Source organism: Drosophila suzukii, chromosome 3 (assembly GCF_043229965.1).
Source record: "Drosophila suzukii chromosome 3, CBGP_Dsuzu_IsoJpt1.0, whole genome shotgun sequence".
Classification (NCBI taxonomy): Eukaryota; Metazoa; Arthropoda; class Insecta; order Diptera; family Drosophilidae; genus Drosophila; species Drosophila suzukii.
This window is the reverse complement of record NC_092082.1, coordinates 18,870,552-18,891,133: the sequence shown is the minus strand read 5'-3', so window position 1 is coordinate 18,891,133 and position 20,582 is coordinate 18,870,552. Positions and strand designations below refer to the sequence as shown.

General features: G+C 41.9%; 6 protein-coding genes across 9 annotated transcripts in view; 4 read left to right on the top strand and 2 right to left on the bottom strand.

Annotated features, from left to right (window-relative positions):
* MYPT-75D (Myosin phosphatase targeting subunit 75D) overlaps nucleotides 1-6,210 on the top strand; it is a 52,396-nt gene extending 46,186 nt beyond the window's left edge. For 3 of the 4 annotated variants that reach the window (XM_036815072.3, XM_036815073.3, XM_036815075.3), the window contains 6 exons: nucleotides 381-1,089; nucleotides 1,642-1,767; nucleotides 1,839-1,914; nucleotides 2,811-2,931; nucleotides 2,999-3,513; nucleotides 4,736-6,210. In XM_036815072.3, the coding sequence (XP_036670967.3) occupies nucleotides 381-1,089; nucleotides 1,642-1,767; nucleotides 1,839-1,914; nucleotides 2,811-2,931; nucleotides 2,999-3,513; nucleotides 4,736-5,307 (2,119 nt within the window). In that variant the 3' untranslated portion in view covers nucleotides 5,308-6,210. The remainder of the gene's footprint in view (nucleotides 1-380; nucleotides 1,090-1,641; nucleotides 1,768-1,838; nucleotides 1,915-2,810; nucleotides 2,932-2,998; nucleotides 3,514-4,735) is intronic. The other variant, XM_036815076.3, reaches the window with a different exon arrangement.
* A 139-nt stretch (nucleotides 6,211-6,349) lies between these two features.
* LOC108015535 (uncharacterized) lies at nucleotides 6,350-7,779 on the top strand. Its single transcript, XM_017082011.4, has 3 exons — nucleotides 6,350-6,560; nucleotides 6,618-6,763; nucleotides 6,814-7,779. The coding sequence occupies exons 1-3, from the start codon at nucleotides 6,416-6,418 to the stop codon at nucleotides 6,955-6,957; spliced, it is 435 nt and encodes a 144-aa protein (XP_016937500.4). The 5' UTR covers nucleotides 6,350-6,415; the 3' UTR covers nucleotides 6,958-7,779.
* Nucleotides 7,780-7,820: 41 nt separating this feature from the next.
* Capr (caprin family member) lies at nucleotides 7,821-12,575 on the bottom strand. Its single transcript, XM_017082018.4, has 4 exons — nucleotides 12,076-12,575; nucleotides 10,649-10,831; nucleotides 10,424-10,590; nucleotides 7,821-10,339 (listed from the first exon to the last, which is right to left on the bottom strand). The coding sequence occupies exons 1-4, from the start codon at nucleotides 12,445-12,447 to the stop codon at nucleotides 8,152-8,154; spliced, it is 2,910 nt and encodes a 969-aa protein (XP_016937507.4). The 5' UTR covers nucleotides 12,448-12,575; the 3' UTR covers nucleotides 7,821-8,151.
* Nucleotides 12,576-13,255: 680 nt separating this feature from the next.
* On the top strand, nucleotides 13,256-15,510 carry LOC108015536 (modifier of mdg4). The gene is made up of 4 exons (XM_036814499.3): nucleotides 13,256-13,412; nucleotides 13,467-13,674; nucleotides 13,738-14,020; nucleotides 14,521-15,510. The coding sequence occupies exons 2-4, from the start codon at nucleotides 13,507-13,509 to the stop codon at nucleotides 15,270-15,272; spliced, it is 1,203 nt and encodes a 400-aa protein (XP_036670394.3). The 5' UTR covers nucleotides 13,256-13,412; nucleotides 13,467-13,506; the 3' UTR covers nucleotides 15,273-15,510.
* GNBP2 (Gram-negative bacteria binding protein 2) lies at nucleotides 15,417-17,994 on the bottom strand. Its single transcript, XM_017080926.4, has 5 exons — nucleotides 17,774-17,994; nucleotides 16,895-17,327; nucleotides 16,521-16,834; nucleotides 16,411-16,467; nucleotides 15,417-16,058 (listed from the first exon to the last, which is right to left on the bottom strand). Exons 1-5 carry the CDS (start codon nucleotides 17,895-17,897, stop codon nucleotides 15,601-15,603), a joined length of 1,386 nt encoding a protein of 461 aa, XP_016936415.2. The 5' UTR covers nucleotides 17,898-17,994; the 3' UTR covers nucleotides 15,417-15,600.
* Nucleotides 17,995-18,295: 301 nt separating this feature from the next.
* On the top strand, nucleotides 18,296-20,358 carry GNBP1 (Gram-negative bacteria binding protein 1). The gene is made up of 4 exons (XM_017080927.4): nucleotides 18,296-18,669; nucleotides 18,758-19,542; nucleotides 19,601-19,978; nucleotides 20,044-20,358. The coding sequence occupies exons 1-4, from the start codon at nucleotides 18,552-18,554 to the stop codon at nucleotides 20,239-20,241; spliced, it is 1,479 nt and encodes a 492-aa protein (XP_016936416.4). The 5' UTR covers nucleotides 18,296-18,551; the 3' UTR covers nucleotides 20,242-20,358.
* The last annotated feature ends 224 nt before the right edge of the window (nucleotides 20,359-20,582 follow it).

Below are 20,582 nucleotides of genomic sequence, written 5' to 3'. Positions count from 1 at the left end.
AAAGCAAAAAAAAATGTTCACTGATTTTGTTTTTTATCAAGCCCTGAATCATCTGTTTTGTTTCCGGACAGGCTGATAAAATCCAATACTTTTTGACAGCTATGGATAAAATCTTATTTTACTTTAAATAAAAAAGTACAGTACTCCCAAATCTTAATATAATCTGTGCTTAAAATTATACGGATAATTACCATACTTAAACTTGTTCAACTCAAATTATGCATTTATGTTTAATAGTGTAACAAAATTGGGAATAAGCTCATTGCAAACATTAGCCCATGTAAAAGGCCCTACTATCTCGGAAACCCCTTCCGATCCAGAGCTATCGAATTTCCGCAACTAATCCCCAATCTCTTGCCAAATCCCTTCTCGTTAATTAGACGTCGTGCCCAGCAGCTGAAGCTATCCCGGCAAAAGGACAAGGAGTGGGCCAAGTTGCAGCGGGCGAAGGGGAACACGGGGAACGGGGGCAGCGGAACCGGAAGCGGATCCCTGGGCAGCGCACTGATGAACGGCAATGGAGATACCACGCACCACTTCCGGCACGCCAACGGATCCGGCACCCTGAGCGGCAGGCGGCACATATCCTTCGAGAACAGCGTGGTGCTCCTGGAGGCCGCCTCGCGCAACGATATGCCCGAGGTGGCGGCCCTCCTGCAGCACGGAATCACGCCGGATGCAGCCAATGAGGACGGACTGACGGCGATGCATCAGGCGTGCATCGACAACAACGTCGAGATGCTGCAGCTCCTGCTGGAGTACGGGGCGAATGTGGATGCCCAGGACAGTGATAAGTGGACGCCCCTACATGCGGCCGCCACCTGCGGCCACCTCGAGCTCGTCCGCATCCTCATCCGGCATGGCGCCAATCTGCTGGCGGTCAACACCGACGGCAACATGCCCTACGACCTGTGCGACGACGAGAACACCTTGGACTTCATCGAGGGCGAGATGGCGCAGCGGGGCGTGACCCAGGAGCTGATCGATGAGACGCGCTCCTCCACGGAGCGAATCATGCTCAGGGACCTCATGGAGCTGGTTCGCACTGGGGGCGATCTGGAGGAGCCTGACTACCAGTGCGCCACACCCGTAAGTAACTTTCTTTACTTTCAACCTTTATATTGCTTTGAAACTTGTATGGGTTGCTAAAAACAGTGAATAAATGGACTTAAAACATTATTTTTAAAGATAAATCTAAGCTTAATATACATTTAATCCAACTTTTTACCTCTTTATGGTTTTAAAAATTAAAATAGTTGCTTTTAATACTGGAACAATGGAAACAACACCTTTTAGGGAAAATCTAAAATTAAAAATCAATATACACTTAATTTCAAACCATTAAAAAATGCAAGGCATATCAAAAACCAATATTACACTTCTGTAATTAATGCTAGTGCTTTAATGGCCTGAAATATAATAATGTTCTAGTATAAGATATCAGATATCTTATTCATCTTGAACAACTTACTCAATCTATCTAAAAAATTAATGTTTTTTTTGTTATAAAAATGTTTTACAATTCTTAAGCTAAACCTAAAAGGTTTTTAATATATTTTTTTATTAAAATATATTTTATTCCTCCTGCATCACTACTGATTTTTCCCTGTGTATAACTTTTAATTTATCTCAATTGTCCAGCTGCACATAGCTGCCGCCAATGGATATGTTCGTGTCGTCGAGTTTTTGTTGGAACAGCATGTCAACGTGGATGCCATGGACAAGGATCTGTGGACTCCGGTTCACGCCGCCGCCTGCTGGGGTCATGTAAGTGAAGCCGTGGAAACAAATAAACTGTGAACAATGGAATAATAATTTAAAATATTCCCCTTTGGCAGCTCGAGGTGCTGGAGATGCTGGCGCAGTGTGGTGCTGATTTAAATGTTCGCAACAAGGACGATGAGACGCCCTCAGGTGAGACTGGGATATGTGAAACGGATATCCTTGCAGAGTGAAATAACCATGAATATGAAATTGAGCTATAAATTGTTGTTAGTGTTAACATGGAGAGCGTGTAAATCTTTTCAGTGGAATCTTTAAATGGCAGACATGCATCTAGACTATTTGTAGTGGGTTTAACTGGCTCAGGTGTGCGAAAAACGAGACAGTGCTGCCAATTTTTTGAGCTCAAGGGGATCCAAGGAAGTTTGCTTGGTTTTAAAAAGTGTTGTAGTTCTTAACTTGTGTTAAGTAAATGTTGGTTAAATTGTTCAATAACTTTTTATTCTTAGTTAATATGACATTGAAAATGTGAAATTTATGGTTCAGGTGTGCGAAAATTGGGACAGTGCTGCCAATTTTCTGAGCTCACGGGAATTTGAGAAAGTTTGCTTTGTTTTAAAAAGTGCTGTAGACCTTAACTTGTGTAAAGTAAATATTTGTAAAATTATTCAAGAACTTTTTATTCTTAGTCAATATGATATTTAATATGTGAAATTTATAAAAAACTATAAAAACTAAAAATAACAAAAAAAAAAGCTTTAACTTTTTATATTCTCAAGTTGATCAGTATATTTTATGAAAACTACGTTAAAATATTTTTAAATGTTTCATGATAGGTATTTAGGTGTTTTTTATTTCCATTTTCATTGATTTGAATAAGATCCATAAAATGGTTTAAAATTTGTTGGTCGACCTTTGCAAATACACATGGATATGAAATACCTACAAAATATATTACTAATCAGGGGTATCGACATGAAAACGTTTGCCATACATGTTGAAGGTACTTATAAATTGGAGACAAACCAAATTCCCAAGGAACTTAAAATATGAATAGTTTATAATCCGTTACCTTGTTTACTTCTTAGATATCTGTGAAGATCCCGAGATCAGGGAGCGCATCGAGCAGCTAAAGACAGAGCAGGAGGTCAAACGACTGGCCGAGGCGCAGCGACGACGTGTTCGCCGCTCGCAGAGCAACAACACTAGGTACATATTGCTTAGAGCCCATTAAAAGAACATTAACCAACTTTAGTGGAAATCCCTCAATCCACAGAGCCCAATCCGTGCGACGCACTAGTTTGCGGGACAAAACGCTGACAACCAAAAAGGATGCCGTCGAGGAGACGCGTCTGCGGCTGCAGGCCCAGGAGGCGACGGACTCGGAGACTCCCTCCTCGGGCGGCGATCCCCTGACCAATGGCTATGGTTATGGAAACAACAACGGCGAGAAGCGACCCTCGACGGGCAGTTCGAATGGCCAGCCACTGCCGCACTCCAAGTCCGCCGATGCGCTGGACAATGCCACGTCGGCATCCTCGGCCGCATTGTCGGCCACCACCACCACCACACATTCCTATCCATCGCGTCGTCCACCGGATGGCCGGGAAAACGATGAGCTGCTCCGCCTGAAAGCCGCCGGCGGAGTTGGGGAAGTGCAGCGGGCCACCTCGGCGGCAGCGGTGATCCTCAGCGAGAAGGGAACGGCGGCCAGTGCTGAAGCCGTTCAGATCCAGTCGTCCAAGGAGGCAGCCAACGGCAAGATCAACGTGCAGGTCACCGTCCTTGTGGGTGAGTCAACAGCCATCCTGGCCACGTGCCGGGCTCGCTTCCGCTTCCTCCCGTCCACCCACTCACTCATGCCTCCCATCAACCCACCCATCGAGCCACCCAATTCGGCTCCCAAGGAGCGTCAGCGTATCACGGAGAGTCCTGCTTAAGCGCCATTCTGTCCCCGTGTCAATGTCAATGTTTAATGTTTATTTAACGACTCTACTAAAATGGAAATGAAAATACTTCCAACAAGCAAACACAGCTAACAGCATGAGTAGAATATCGAATGGGGTATGCCCTGTAGGCAAGGTGCTTTGGGAATTGTAAAAGAGCTAAAAAAATAGGTATTACAGTAGTTCGTTATGTTAATTTACAATTTAAAAGCCGTTTTATTATTTCAAGTACGTTTTAAACATAAAGTACGCTTCAAACTCTACATTTCCATAAGTTTTCGAAAAAAAAAACAAACAATTTTAAGTTAAAGGCAATAAATAAATAAATGGGATATTATATTGTGTCACTTAAATTTTTTTAAATAGTCTTTAACTTAAAAATATTTGCTTTTAAATTTAGACAAAGCAAAACTTTTAACAAAAGTAGTTATTTTATATATTTTTAAAACCTTATAAAAAATTATTTTTACCAAAGTTCCTAAATTAGTAAACTACGTACCACTTTGGTTGTACGATTTTTACGAGGACTGCAACTTTCTAATTTATTTATTTTTTCTTTTAAAGCCTTTAAACTAGATATTTTTGACCAACTTTTCTATTTTATCGTATGATTTTAACAAGGACTGCTACTCATAATACTGTTGTCTATTTAAAAAACTAGTACCTATAAAGGAAAGGAGCTTCTTTTGAGAGATAAATTGAGCATAGTTTCTTTTAATTATTTTGCTTAAAACTTACATATATCACTTTAATGACGGAATGCATGACTGAAGCCAAAGATCTGATGCTGGCATGTAACTTCCATCCCACATAACCAATCCCACCCAACTGGTCAAGGGTATTTACTAACTTAACTCTGAGGAAAAAAAGAGAAGAAAAGTAAAATAACATTTGCTTGTTTCTGTTTCATTCTTTTTTTGTTGTTGTTGTCGTGCCTCGTTTCGCCCGTTCTGTGTCGTCTGCCTGCCCGCATCATCATCAACAATAAAAACAACAACTACACCATCACCGCACCATCCAAACAAACACACAACCCCAACGCCTTGCCAAAAAACACCAACATCCAGACACCAACAGCACGCACCACCATCAGCAACATCAACAGCAGCAGCAGCAGCAGCAACTCCATCAGCAGCAACATGTATTGCTGTTGCAGCAACACCAGCAACACCAGCAGCAGCAACAGCTACAGCAGCAGCAGCAGCAGCAGCATGTTGCCTTGGATGGCTTTAGTGCCACATTGGCCAATCTGAAGAAGCAACGCTCGCTTTCACGCACCGCCAATGTCCTCAATAATTTCGAATTTTCATCCCAAACAACTAGCAATGCCCATACAATTGCAGCTGCAACTGCTACTGCCACTGCAACAACAACTAATGGTTCTGTTTTAGGAGCCGGCGGCGGCAGCAGCAGCAGCAACAACAACAACAACCTTAGCACCAGCAACAACAACAACAACGGATCAGCCCCGATCTCGACGCAACCCACCATGGGTCACCTGGGTGGTCCTGGCAGCCTACTATCCGACTTCGAGGTATCCTCGCCGGCGGGCAGCTCCCTGAACAAGTTCAGCGGAATCACCGGAGATGTGGTCACCGACAGCACCAGTTCCAGTCGCAGATGCTGCTTGCTGATGTAGAAGCTAAATGAACTTACTAACTAACTAACTACTAGAATCACAGGGTATTAAACCAACCAGATGTGTCAGAGGGAAAGACCATTATCAAAATGGCAAGCAAAAAGTGTCTTTTTTTAGATTAGCCGAATTCAGTGAGTGAATCCTTGAATGTTAAAAACACAAATGCATGTTGGTTTAAGCAGGGGGCTCAGTTCTGTGAGCTCCCCCCAAAAAACGGCTCAAAGTCGTTGCATTTTCCTAGCAGACACTACACTACACACACACAACCAATTATACGATACAAATTTATACAAATATACAACCATATGTATACATTTTAAAGAATATAAAAGAGTAATATTAAATAAATGTGAGCAGTTTACCTTAGTTGATATGTAAAAGCGAAATCAAAAACCATATAAAAACATCAAAAATATTTATTTAGCGTTGCTAAAAACTTAACTTAATAGATTTGCTTGGAGTGCATTCAGATTATCTGTGGTTCAGTGTGTGAGTGTTGAAACCGAAGCAGGCAAAGTATTATGCAACAAGTATGAAATATTTAACTAAATATACGATAGCGAAATTGTAGTTAAAACGTGACGGATTAGAAAAGCAAAGCAATGAAACGAAATGCAAAGCACTCAAGCAATTCCCCCATATAAGTGTCTAAATGTTTGAATTGAAAAGATGTTAATGCTAAAGGGCAAAAGAAATTATGTAAGTTGAGTTTTGTTGAGGGATACAAGAAAATTTGTATTATTTATGTAGCATCTATGTTTGTATATACACGATTCCAAATGATTAAGATGATAAAATGCAAAAATACAACGCGCAATTAGCAAATGAGACTTTTTTCGATTTAAATGTCAAGGCATTAGCTGAACGTTTTGTAAAATAAACAAATGAAATATGAAAAAATTATCCTCAAATTGTTTCATTTATTTGGTTTGGCGCCAAGGGAAAAGCGACTTCTGACGGAATATTTTGTAACCCATTCCTTTTTTTAACACAAGTTGGCAGCTCTTTTAGATTGGCAAAGGTTGGCAGCCTTTGAAAATCAGATGTTTTTTAGCTTCCTAACTTTTGTTTACCTTTTTTATTTTACTCAATTTTAAAATTAAAATAAATGGAGTCCCTAGCTAAATATCGTTATAGCCTGGTGGCTGGGTCTTTTGCCGCTGGGGGAAGCTTTTTTGGAAAACTTCCCAGCCACCTCAGCGCCCAGAAGTTACTGAGTACTTCTGAAAATATTTTAGACTCTTCATATTTGGGTAAGTTTTTAATTTAATAAAGCAAATCGCCCCTTTGTAACCCCATTTTATTTATAGAAATTGCTTTACTGCGTGTTCTTCCATTGGTCCTTATGATAATCTGCAATGTTAGCAACTTGCGCTGTTTTTTGAAAGCTTTACAAATGACTGATCAAACCTTAACATGCGTTGTTTTAACTGCCGCCTCTAATTATGTGTTATCGGTGGGTTTCCTGAAATATTTTCAGAATTATGACTAACATTCATTACATAGTTTATTTTAGGAGCACTGGTTTATCAAGAACCGCTTACAGCTCTATCTGGCATTGGTATAACACTAATTCTGGCCGGTCTTTGGTTCCTTTGCGATGGAGGAGCTGTTGAAACCTTGAAAATGGAAGCCGATAAGGAGAAATAGTTGAAAAACAAATATTTTTATAATATGTATGTTATATACACTAAAGACTCCGTAATATATTTTAATATAACATGGATATCTTTAAAATATAAAGTTAGTCTTAGCTCCATTAATCTTTATCAGGTCTTAAGTAAAAGTTAAGAGAAACAGATCTGTATCCAATTGCAATAAACTTAACTAAACACAGAAGTAATTTTAAGTTTTAGATAAAAAAATGTTTATAAATATAATTGAAAGTAAAAACTGTTTTTATTGGATTCCCCTTTAAATGGTTTTTATTTCCATTTTCAAAAAACCCAAGTGACCCTTTGTAATATAAAAAAACATTTGATTTATATACTTTTGTTTAATGTATGTACTATTTTGCAAATACATAGTTTCATTTCATTTATAATGCACTGTTAGTGTGCACACTTCATCATCCACGCAATATTAATTACAACTATTATTTTCTTACGTGGCTTTTGTATTTTAGTTTTCTTCGTTTGTGTGTAAAAGTTTGGCAAAACAAAAAAGGTGTTGAAATGGGATAGAGCAGACAGTAAGAGCACAAACTATAAATATATTTATCCTTCGTTTATATATATAGGTAATAGTAATTAATTTGTATATTTCAGAATCGTTATTTAGTTGCTAAGACGTATAAATACTTTTTTATTTTCTCTCTCTCTCGACATCTGTTAATTATCGCATTAGCTTCAACGCAGCCAAACAGGGATATAGTGAGGTCGGGCGAGAAGTGGCGAATCAAGTTGTGTTTAGCCCATCTCTTTCGTTTGTTTTCCTTTGCCGAAGTCCTGTCCTGTCTGGGAGTTTTAGAAACCCTTAGAGCGTTTACTTTCCTGTATATAGTTGTAATTCCCTTTTGTTTCTAACAACTATTTTGTTTTATTAATAATACATTATCAAATAAACCAAAATCAAGGAAAATAATTATAAATTGTATTCAAAAATGCGCACGAATCGGTTTTGCTGCTGCTTCATTTTCGTTTCCCTAGTTGCGTTATAAAGGATTCTTTTTGATAGACTTCCGTTCCTTCTGGTTGAGAGTTTTTTACGTAACGATAATTGTACGTCTACGTTGCCATTATTTGCATGTGGATGATTGATTTCCTTGTTTTCTGTATGTATGTTTTGTGTGTATGGTTTGCATGAATTGTATGTTTTTGTTTTCGGTTAATACGTATTGTTTGCTCAGTTTTTATTCTCCAGTCCAAGAGGCATGCGTTGCGACTGGTTCTGGCGGTTTATGTAGCCACCACCACCTCCCTGGTTACCCGCTCCGCCGCGCCCGCGATCACCCATGGGTCTGCCGCCTCCGTACGAACCATTGACATTCCTCTGCTGGTTGCCACCGCGCTGACCACGGTAGCTTCCACCGCCGCCGCCTGACGATTCGTAGCGCGACTCCTTGTTGTACGTGCCACCGCCGCCTCCTCCATTCTGGTAGTAGCTGTTGCCTCCACCGTTGCCCGACTCATTGTTGCGGAAGTACACGCCGCTGTTGCCCGAGTTGCGTCCGTTCGATGAGTTGCCGTACTGACGCGACCGGTAGTTGCCTCTGTCGCCGCCGTTGCGCCGCTCATCACCACGCCCTCCCTGATCGCGATCCCGGTTGTCCCGATCTCCGCCGCGTCGCTGGTAATTGCCCGAGTTGCGACGTCCCTCGCCCTGCGAGTTGTTCCAGTGGTTGTTGCCCTCGTTGTCCGCATAACCGCCATTGCCACCGCCAGCGCTGTGGTCCCTGGGCGTGGCCCACTCCTGCTTGTGGCTGGTGTTGCTGCTGCCATTCGAGGCAGCGCTGCTCATGGCATTCATCTCCGAGCTCCACTTGGTAGGCGGGGCCGGTGGTGTGGCCTCGCCTTTAAGCACATTCGTAAGCGCAGCTGTGGCTGCGGCATTCGTATCGTTATTACGAGCATGCCATTCATTGTTCTCCACATCTCCACCAGCGCCCACACTCGAAGAGGTGTTTACAGACGAAGACTCTTCCAGCTGTTGCTGCTGCTGATGTTGCTGCTGCTGTTGTTGCTGCTGCTGCTGTTGGTGTTGCTGCTGTTTCAACTGCTGCTGGATCTGTTGCTCATAGGTGACCACAGCATTTTCGTACGGAAAAACTGAGGTCACATCGCCCGGCTGCATTCCAATTCCCTGAGGAGCCGGCTGCTGAGGCTGCTGTGTTGGCAGACGCGGCATAATCAACATGGGCTGCGGCTGCTGCTGTGGTGGCTGCTGACGTTGTTCGTGAATCAGGACAGGGGAGAACAGCTGCTGTTGCTGCGGAGGAGGAGCCTGCTGCTGGGGCTTGGGCTGCTGCGATGGGAACGACTGGTTGGTGAAGGTCAGCGTTTGTATGGCCTGCGGTGGTTCTTCGACGTGGTTGGGCTGCGGCGGCTGCTGCTCAAAAACCAATCCCTGATTGGTCGGCGGTGGTGGGGCTAAAGCTTCAGGATTGTCCAGTTCACTGTCCTGCAGAAAGTGGAAGCTTCCTGTGCCTAGAACCTCCGCCAAGGGACGCAACTGCTGCATAAACTGCTGCTGCTGGGGCGTTGGTGGTCCCTGCAGTCCAGGAGCCTGCGGATGCGGCGGTGGCTGCTTGAAGTAGTTCTGTTCCACGGCGCGCACATTGAGAGCAACGTGAGTTGGATGCGGTTGCAGTTGCTGTGGCGGCGGAGCTGCGGCTCCCGACTGCAAGGCCTGGAGATTCACGGGACTGCTCAACAGCTGGTGAGGATGTGGCGGCTGCTGTTGGGGCTGCTGCTGCTGCTGGGGAGGCGGCGCAGGAGCGTATAGAACGTGCACTGGCGTGGTGGTTCCTCCGGCCGGAGGAGCTGCCTGGTAAACCTGAGGTGGTGGCTGCTGCTGTTGTTGTTGTTGCTGCTGCACCACCAAGTTCTGCTGCTGCTGATGCTCCAGAGAGGGAGCACGCTGGTGCTGCTGCTCCAGTATAAGATGTCCCGGACGCTCCTGCTGTTGCTGGTGCTGGGGATGCTGCTCCAGATCCGTTTGCACTCCCAGATGCAACTTGTCCAATCCCTCCTCCAACGAGGTGCGTGCCGATGGCTCCGATGGCAGTTCCGTGTCGAGCTCTCCCGAGCCATCGTTCAACAAGTCACCGCCCTCTCCATCGCCGCTTCCGGTGCCACTATCCGTGCTGTTGGCCACCGCGTTATCGGCCAGGGGCACCAGATAGTACTTGTCCAAGTAGCCAGAGTCCTGGATCTGCTGGAAGAGAGTGCGCAACTTCTCGAAGGTCACATCGCCAAAGGACTTGGGACGCGCATTGATGGTCGAAGAAAACAGTTCAGCAGACTTTTGGGCAGTGGTAATAAAGCTAACATCATCAGCTGTTTCCGGGCGACGAGTTTGAGTCTCCATGCAGCTGGGGAAAAGAGAAAATTGTGTTTTTAATTTTAAATTTAGAAATAGTCTCGCAAAATACATTGCTTTATTCCGTAATACTTACAATTTCTCCAGCACATCCAGTTCGCTGCTGTCCAATTTGGTCGCTCCGTTTTCGCCGGTCAGAAAATCGTTGCGCACTTGTTCGTCGTTGAAGCAGCTAAGCACGTTCTGGATGATCAGAACCTCCTTGATCTTGGCCGTCTCAGCAATTGTCTTCGCCAGGTTGTCCTGTAGTGGAAATGTAAGGTATTAGTATCAGCGATAGGTATCAAATCAACCAGTTTACCTTGCGCGCCTGCTTCTTCTGCTCCTTTTCGGCCTCCTTGGACTGCTGCTGAATATGCTTGGCCAGCTCGCGGGCAAACTCCAGATTGGCCAGGACCGCATCATATTTGGCCACAGCCGAAGCCTGGTCGCCGCTCAGCTCCTTGCCGGTGCTCTGTATGGCGCGATAAGACTCCAGTTTGGTCTGTTGAAAATACAGAGAAAAGTAGTGAGTCAGATTCTGTCTCGTGTTTACTGCTGACGCAGCGATATTCGGATCTTCCTAACATTGCAAATACATAAATAACTAAACAGAAATGTAATGTGCAAGATATGGGGTTTTACTTAAAATGTTATTGTTTTATATACAACTTGCATTTACTAAATCACTTTACAAACGAATAACTGGCAACCTTTAGTTTCTAGAATTTACAAACTATAAAAGATATGACCTTAGGTATATATTTGTTTCAAGACCAATTTTAGTTCTAGACAGAAAGCGAGTCACAATTGACTTTTCATGGTATAGCTAAATATTTTAAACAGTCAAAGACGACCAGTTAGAATTTTTAGCCAATAAGGTTTTCAGACTTTACGACCATTGCATTTTGGCAAACAGAATAATAATAGCAAAGTAATCTTTCAAAACGTTTTCGTATAATCAGTTTGCCAGCTAATTATGATTATAGTTTTGATTTTAAAAAAATATTTTTAAAGCGAAAGATAGTTAATGGTCAATTAAAACAATAGTTTAATTTCTCTTAATTTTCTTTAACAATAATGAAAGAAAAATAGTAAATAAGAACATAAATAAAATGATATAGGGAATTAATTAAGTGAGCAATTTACTGTGCACGTTAAAATTATAAAAAGAATTTTAAAAAGGATATAAAAATCTGAATTTTCCATCTTTAGGTATTCTAAGTTTTGTTTTACTATAGTTATCCAGATATTAAAACAAATTGAAAGAACAAATCCGCAAATAAACAAAAGCAAAGAAAAAGAATTAGAGCAACAACAAAACTTCAGCATTCCGAACCGGCGAATGGCGTTGCCAGACCAACAGTTTACTCAGCTGTTGGTAGAGCGTGCGTTTCGATGCAAGAACTTGCAAGAACCATCGTGTTCAAACAAACTATTCATATCACTTTGCGTACCGCTAAAGGCAGTCTGAAGAAATCGAAACAACCAGAGATTGTTTTCGGCCTGGGTTCTAATTGACATGCCGGCCGCTGTGCACGGTCTGGCAACGCCGCGCTCTAGAAAACATGGCGTCGCGAAAAATCTGCCAGCCCCGAAAACTTACGCCGAACGGGGGGAGGGGGGCCGCGGGGTGCGCACAAAACGAAACAAAGCAACACGGAGAGAATGAAAATAAAAATGGTGGGCCATGCTGCCAAAAAGAGATCCTTTCTTGCCACTTTATGCCCGGCCTCCCAACACACTGACCTTGCGCTTCTCCAGGTTCCGGATCTTGTGCTCGATGGTCACCAGCAGCTGCTTGAGCGGATTATACGGCTCTGGAGTCGCCTTCAATTTGGCCGCGTTCCCATTGCTCGCCGTGTTCGTGCTGCTGCTGGCCAAATCCGTTTGGCTGCCTTCCGTGGCCGCCGCCGCCGTTGCTGCTGCTCCATTGTTGTTGTTGTTGGCGGTGGTGGTGGTGTTTTGGCCATTGGTCGCATCGGCTCCTCCGGCGATTCCCGATCCGCCCAGCGAAGTGATTGAGGAGCGCTTCTCCTTGCTGGCGGCGTTGTTGCTGCTGTTGTTGTTGTTGTTGGCAGTTGCAGCGGTAGCAGTAGCGGTATTTGCAGCCGAAGGCATGGTGCGCCGTTGGTTATTCCTGTTTGGCACTCAACGACGTTTTAGCTCGAAATGGGAATGATATTATATTCAAACGGCTGCTGCTGCTGTTTCCAGTTTCGTCGGGGAAAAAAACTTAATATGACCGCGCACTTAAGTACAAACGATACCGTTTGGCTGTCACAAATATACCAATTTAATTTTTTCAAAAATACCAAAAATATTGCAAACAGTCACGGTGAAAACGCGATGTTAAAGTTCCACTCTCTTAACTGCCGTACTGTTAACAACTCGATTTTAGGCGGAAACAGCGTTATATTTAAAAACGAAAATTAGTTAATTAATATCGAGCGAAACTCAATGGTAATGTATGCAATTTAAACCAAGTAGCAGTCAAGAGGAAATAGGTATATTACTCTTCCCCAGCTCTATATATTATTATAAAGTCCCTACTTGTCCCGGTTTTAAGATTTTAAGGTACCTGTATAAAACTGACATTTTCGTTAGGGACACATATTGAACAGTTCATTTGGGGCGAATTCTGGTGGAATATTTGACTAGATTTTTTAAAGAATGCTCTGCAATAATGTTACTGAGTTAAACAGAAATTGTTAACTTTTTTTAAAAATTTAGTTTTTACTTTTTCGCTTGGTACAGAAATACAAGAAATTTGGGTATACAATAAATATTAAAAGTGTTTCCATAAATGTCAAAATCTTTCCAAGAATGTAATTCTCATATTGATCCAACAGTCATCGGCGATCACGTTGTTTTGCTAAGCGCTGCCGTTATTTCAGATTTCGCGCCCTTTCTTAATTTTGTGAATATTTTCAAAAACTTTCTTGGTCACACTGAGGTTGTCAGCAACTCATTTTTTGTTTTGGATTTACAATATTCATTACAAATCTGTGATCCGGTGGAGTTGTTAAGAAATAGCCGTAACACTCCACGCACTTTCAACCGCATTTAATACATTAGACGAAAAGGTAATCCTATTTTATATCTGTTGACGGACCTATATCTCCACGTTCTTGCTTCAGTTTTAGAACATCAGTTCAATATCCAAGAGAGCACCTCAAAATGGATCATCAGCTCTGCCTGAGTTGGAGCCAACACCAGTCTACTTTGATCGGGGTGTTTGAAAACCTGCTGGGCAACGAATCCCTGTCCGATTGCACCCTCGCCGCCGAGGGAAAGTATTTGAAGGCCCACAAGCTGGTGCTGTCGGCCTTCAGTCCCTACTTTGCGGTGAGTATTCCATCTTCTAGATCAGAAGAAGTACCCTAATCGATTAAAGTCCCATCCGCACAGACCCTACTGAAGGAACAGTACGACAAACACCCCATCTTTATGCTGAAGGATGTCAAGTACCAGCAACTACATGCCATAGTGCTCTATATGTACCGCGGTGAGGTCCATATTCCGCAGAACCAGCTGGCCGAACTCCTTAAAGCAGCCGAATCGCTCCAGATCAAAGGTCTCCAGCAGGAGGATCACCAAAAAGAATGCTCTCCAAACAAGCGGAAGGATATATCTGGCAGTGAGGAGGGCATGTCACTTCGCCCTCGAAAAGTCAGTCGCCTCACGAACAAGGGTAAGATCTGTGATCGAACTTAACCATAATTATGTGGCCCTAATAGCTAAAAATGTATATTTCTTTGCCGAGATCAATTTATAAATAGGCCATTTTACTCTGTCAATTTAAAACGAGAACGAAAGTTAAGTTCGGCATGCCATAGTTGTAATTACCTAGTAAATGTTACGAATTAAGTCTGACAGCTATAGTCGATCTGCAAGAACTTGTACTTTTAAGTACTTTTAAAAAATGTTTTTGGAGGGTTTAAAAAAAAATTAAAGTTAAGACTTGTGTTGTGAAAGTTAAATTTAAAATTGTTTTTGTAGTTGAATTGTAGCCCACGCACCGCGAATTTCGCCCAAGAGATTTCGGTGACAAACCATTACATTAACTTATAAAGTCGGAAACGTCTTTGCATTACAAAAAGTCTGACAAAAATTATAATATTTTTTGCTAGGGTGAAAAACGATCTTCCTTGCAAAGTATTTATATTCCTAATATTGTTCCCTTTATTGTAGACGCCTCCAAACGTTCAACCTCCATAGAAACTATAGAACTCCCAAACCAAGATACCTTGGACTACTCGATAGATTCCAAACCTGAGTATGATGAGTTTGAAAATACTTGGACTATGAGCGAGCCGATGACAATCCAGCAGGATGAAGACCAGGAAGAACTCACTGAACAAAATCAAAGGGAATTCGCAGATGTAGATCCATTTATGGATATACCAGAAAATTCAACAGCTTTGGTTGAGGAAATTAAAAAACTTAGAAAGGATATTAAGGATCTGAAAAAAATTGTGACAGTTAACAACCCCACGATTTTGGAGGGGGTCTCAAAGATCCCAAATATTTTGGTGGAAGTCACAAAGTTAAGTGAAATCCCGAAAAGTATTTTTCCTATTGCATCATTCGATGCTTTAGACAACTTTGAAGCGGAATTGGAAGGTAGTTCAAGCAAATATATTCCAATGTTCAAGACATTGCTGCTCCCTGGCGGAATTTCAAAGAACCTGAAAAGAGTAGTTTCCGACAAATTGCTTTTCCAAATGAATTATGCTGGAATAAAGGATAGAAAAGGCTTCGCAGTATATACACACTTACTTAACGCCCTTTTCGAAGCTGTAAAAGAGGATGACTATACATGGAATGATTTTAAAAAGGACTGCCGAAAGTCGATTTATAGAATTAAAAATAAGGTATATAAGAATAACCATTTCGCCAGAAAGAAGATCCAATCTGAGTTCACCGACACTGAAATGTATTAATATGTTTCTCGACTTAAATTTAAATATTCTTTATGTTCTCAAATATTTATTACCTATCTATACTTTTTGACTGTTAGTACAAACCAAATCAACATCATTTGGATAACACGTGGAATGAATAACATCATTGTTATCAACAATATGTAAGCCTGAAATATATAATATATTACTTTATTTTTTGTATGAAACAATAAAACAAGCCGGTGGCTTGAATTTTCGTTAACCTAAAAGTAACAAATGTTGTTTTGTACGTCCACTTGATTGAACTTTTCCCATTTATTTTGAAAAACACAGCAACTGAAAATATTTTTTTGTGAAAAATAAAAAGTTATTCCGCATAGACTCGCACATAGTCAATGATCATGGCGCTTTGTCTGCCCCAAGTGGGGGCCCAAGCGTCGCGATGTTGCCAAAAAGAGAGTGCAGCCCGCGGTTCCCTATTCTTATAAGGCTTAACATCCTTGGCTAATACACTGTCATCGAAATTGAGGAACCCGCCTACTGTTACTCCAAAAATGATAAAGCACTTCTCGTTGAAGAATGGCAATCCATCGTACAGCTCTCCGTAGACTTCCTCATCTACCATCAACGTTATTTTATCCCTTTGCCAGATCATGGTATAGTTGTGGAAGTCATCGCCATAGTGGGTCGTGCTCAGCCGATCTTTTAGAAACTGAACGGGGTTACCATGATGCCAAACCACACTACCACCATAAAGATGGTTACCGGAGATATCATCTCCTTGTTTGGTGCGCAAATTGGCGTTTCCCCGGGCGTAAGCAATTCCTGAATATGAGAAATATAGTAAGAGTTATTGAATAAAAAAGGGCATACTACCGTGGGCAAAAAATGAGGTGAACTTGTTTGTAAAATGACAAATATTTTTTAAATATTCTTATTCAACTTCATCCCTAATCCCCTCCTGATAAAATACACTTATGCAAGGATTTTTTCCAATCCTCGAGACATGCCAAACAGTCCCTTTCCTTTCACCACGGAAATCGAAGAAAACATGTTCACCTTACTTTTTGGCAACAGTAGCAAAGTATAGTTTTTTTCTAAAATCTGTTAAGACCACTTTTAGGAACCGATGTTTTGTATGTATTTAACTACTAATTCTATAATTTTCGAAACTTACGCAATTGTTTGGCATAGTGAGTCTCCGCGTAAGTGGAAACAGGTTGAAGCATCAAGTCTTGAAAAAATTTAGAATTAAAAAAGCGTATCAAGACAAGTTAAAATACTTACAGGGAAAAAGCCAATCTCCCTTGGGCAACTTAGCTCTCACCACGATCTTGCCGAACTTAAAACTGAATGAATTTCGTGTGTGAATTTGAGCGGAGAAGACTGGGGGTTTAATGCTGTAGAAACTGCCTTGGGCAATATTGCACTCCTGATCCGGACTTTCGATGGCCGTGCAGCGGTCTCCGAGCTTGAAACTGCCATCGGATACCTCACTGGCCACGATGGGAACGATGTGGAGCTCGCCTTCTTTCACAAAGGAGTTTCGAGCTGCATCGTCGAAGGCCACCAGCTCCTCTTCCACATGGTACATGCGTTGCCTTAAATGTAATACTAATTTTAAGAATTTTTTTCTTGTTGATTTATCAAATTTTTTATACCGAATATCATGCTTCCAGGTGGACCTGTTCAGCTGAGCCTCCGAAAAGTTGTCCTCAAAGATGAGCTCACCCTGGCAGGTGCGGCGACCATGACTGACGATTGTTTGGGCAGGCTTGCAGCGTTTGGCTTGCTGTTTTGTTTGTATCAAGGCCTGGCACTCACCCTCTCCCGAAGGAAAGGTAATGGCTCGCGATTGGGCATCCCTGGTGGTCAGGACCCGCTTGTTGATAATCACAATGGTTTCACTTTTTTCAAAGATCTCCTCATTGTATTGCACCAGCAATGATATCTGCAGTTTGTCGTTGTTCTGGAGACTCGTTTTCTGTTTGGTAACCCAGGTTCCGTTTACGGCCTCCGTGATATAGTCCATTAAAGCCGGGCAAGTGTCGTCTATTTGGAGCATGTAGAACACGCGCTCTATGCCAGGTTCATCTAAAAATATCAATTATTAAAAAAAGAAATCAAATACCTAATACCTTATTAATAATTATTCTGTGATAGGCCTCATAAGTTATGCATATATATATATGTATATATATATATATCATATTTGATCGGGCTTCAGAGTACAACTTTTTCCAAGAGCAAACCATAAATGAATAAATAACTATGTACGAGTACATGTAAATATGATGAGATCTATATTTATTTCCGAAGAGTGAAATGCTTTCTTTGTTTATAAATTTTTAAATGTGCATTTTGTTTAACCATTGTAAACGGTCAAAAGTATGCCTGTTTTAGTTCTTATTATTATTTTTTCAATCATTCAATTTCATTTAATCGCTTTTAATGGTAGATAAGAGCTTTTTCGATATGACTAACTTGTCCCGTTGAGTTATGATAACAAATATTTAGCACCAAAAATATGTCAACTTCACCTGGTATGGAGACCTCAAATCCGAGTTCATCCAGCATTTCAAAATCAATGCTGGGGACCTTAAACCCCAATATTTGAGGGCTTGAAATAAGCAACAACACACATGGTAGAGCTGTCCACCCCATGACGCAGTTTTAATTGCTTTTAGTACATGTACTAACTAGAATCCGATTAACGTATTATTCTTAGAAGCTCTGTGGTGGGACTACTGCATCAGATTGAAAATCTTGATCTTGAAAGCTTGCACCGGTTGAAGCTTCTCTTAATCACAACTGCACTCGTATTAAAATATTTTATGAACTTAACAAAAACTGACATTTACATAGATACTTGAATAAACAAGTTTTTAAAGAAATTTTTAAATTAATTAAATTTATTAAAAATTAATGTATCTTAAAATGTTGTTTTTAAAAAGGTATACATTTTTTTATTTTTATAATATTTTCTAGGCGTGTAAGTCGAGCTTTTGTTATCTCATCAGCTGTTTAAACTTTCAGCCGAAGGTGGATCACCGAGAGGAGTGTTGTTAGAACTAAGGTTTCGGGGTCTATGGGCTGTTTATAAAATGTCTAATTCCCAGAGAAGCCAGATCGCAGCCGGAGCTGATATGAAAGTGGATTTGCATGCGCCGAATCGCGATTGTCCGGACCAACTTAAAGTAAACAAATAATAACCGCCCAGCACCAACGGCAGAAACCGGTCTGCCAGTGAGATAGAGACACAGGCTGACTCAGAGGCTTCGGATTCTTGGGGACTAGTGCGGAAATCGAGGATTCAGAATGCCAGGATTGTGCCTAGGAATAGTCCTGCTTATTGGTTTTGGATACACCAATTGCTATAAGATCCCCACGCCCACGGTGGAGCTTCTAGAGAATGGATTTAGCGTTTCTATTCCAGGTAAATATGAGGGGAACTTTTTTCCTGCCTCACGTTTTTCTTTTTTTCTTGCGACTTTATTTTTTCCTTCTATTTTTATCACACCTAGATGAAGAAGGCGTCAAAGTGGTGGCTTTCAATGTGAATCGCAATCGGAACTTTACTTCCTTTATTAACGAGGGACAATACAACGTGAGACTTGTAGAACCCGAGAATGGCAGGTGGACTAGTAACTTCAGTTCGGTGCCTTTGAGGGCCCAGGATATTCTATATCTTTGGACGAGTGTGCAGCATCAAAGGGCTGTGTACCAGGATCTAGCGCAGCCCCTGGCTGTCTGCAATCTAGGTGGAAATTATCGACCCAGAGGTTGTTCTCCCAATGATGATGATCTCGTGGATGACAGTCAACTGAGTACTGAAGGGAGTGCACCGGAATCTTTAGCTCCCTCCATTTGTGAACCATCTGAAACTCAGGTTTCGCCACAAATAGGTATTCCCATCTGTAAGGGACAACTTCTGTTCGAGGAGACATTCGATCAGCTTAATGAATCCGTGTGGAACCACGATGTGCGTTTGCCTTTGGACTCTAAGGATGCGGAATTCGTCCTGTATGATGGGAAAGCTAGAGCTCAGGATGGACACCTGGTGATCGAGCCGCTCCTTTGGTCCAGCTATCGCCCGGATCTGTCCATATCCAATTCCAGACTCGATCTCTCGGAGCGCTGTACGGGAACCCACAACCGACTTAAGGAATGTGTGCTGCATTCGCTGGGTAGTGGACCCAGTGGAATTATGCCACCCATCGTAACCCCTCGTATTAACACCAAGGAAACCTTTGCCTTCCAATACGGACGGATTGAGATTCGCGCCAAGTTACCGAAAGGGGATTGGATAGTAGGTATTATTATAAAATATCCTAGCTATACTAAATGTTTTTGTTACCCTTTATTAGGTACCTCTTCTACTACTTGAACCTTTGACAGAGTGGTACGGACAATCGGGCTACGAATCCGGGCAGTTGCGAGTGGCATTGGCCAGAGGTAACTCCGTGCTGAGAATGCCTCGAGGAAAGCTGGTGGATGGTAGATCGTTATATGGAGGTCCCGTACTCTCCACGGATGCCCATCAAAGGGAGGACTTGTGGCTGAGCAAGCGAAAGATTTCCCACTTTGGTGATGACTTCCACGTCTACAGTTTGGACTGGAGCAGCAGTCGACTGTTGTTCTCAGTTGATGGACAAGTCTACGGGGAGATGCTCAATGGTTTTACGGAATTGGACGAGAATCCCAGGTGGAAGCAAGGCGGTCCCATGGCCCCATTCGACAGGATGGTGAGTGAATTATCTAATCTAAATTAAAGAATATCTCTCTATTTTAATAATATCTACCCCATTAGTTCTACATATCTTTGGGTCTATCTGTTGGCGGTTTTGGCGACTTTGTGGATAGTCTGCGCACCGCCACCTATGAGAAGCCTTGGACCAATTACCATCCCCAGGCGAAGCTGCAGTTCTATCAGGCCCAAGATCAGTGGCTTCCTACATGGAAGCAGCCATCTTTGAAGATCGATTATGTGCGTGTCTTTGCCAACTGATTCATATTTCTATTGATCTTAACATAATTACATAGTAGTGTATTTATATGAATGTGCCACGCAGATTCTTATCGCGAATAAAGCTCTGAGCGGAACTCGGAAAACCCCATTGATTAAGTCTGCTGATGCTAATCTGAAATGAGACTACATTTATCAGTAATAGAAAGCTTGCTGGTCGGCATCCTAGATTCTGAATTTTCTGGTAAATATGTTAAAAAAATATTAATAACATATTTTAACGTATTATGGCAGACATTCCATTCGAACATACATGCGAGTAAAATGAGTAACTATTTTAATTATGATCCACTTCCTTTCATCGGAAACAAGAGTCGCGTTGA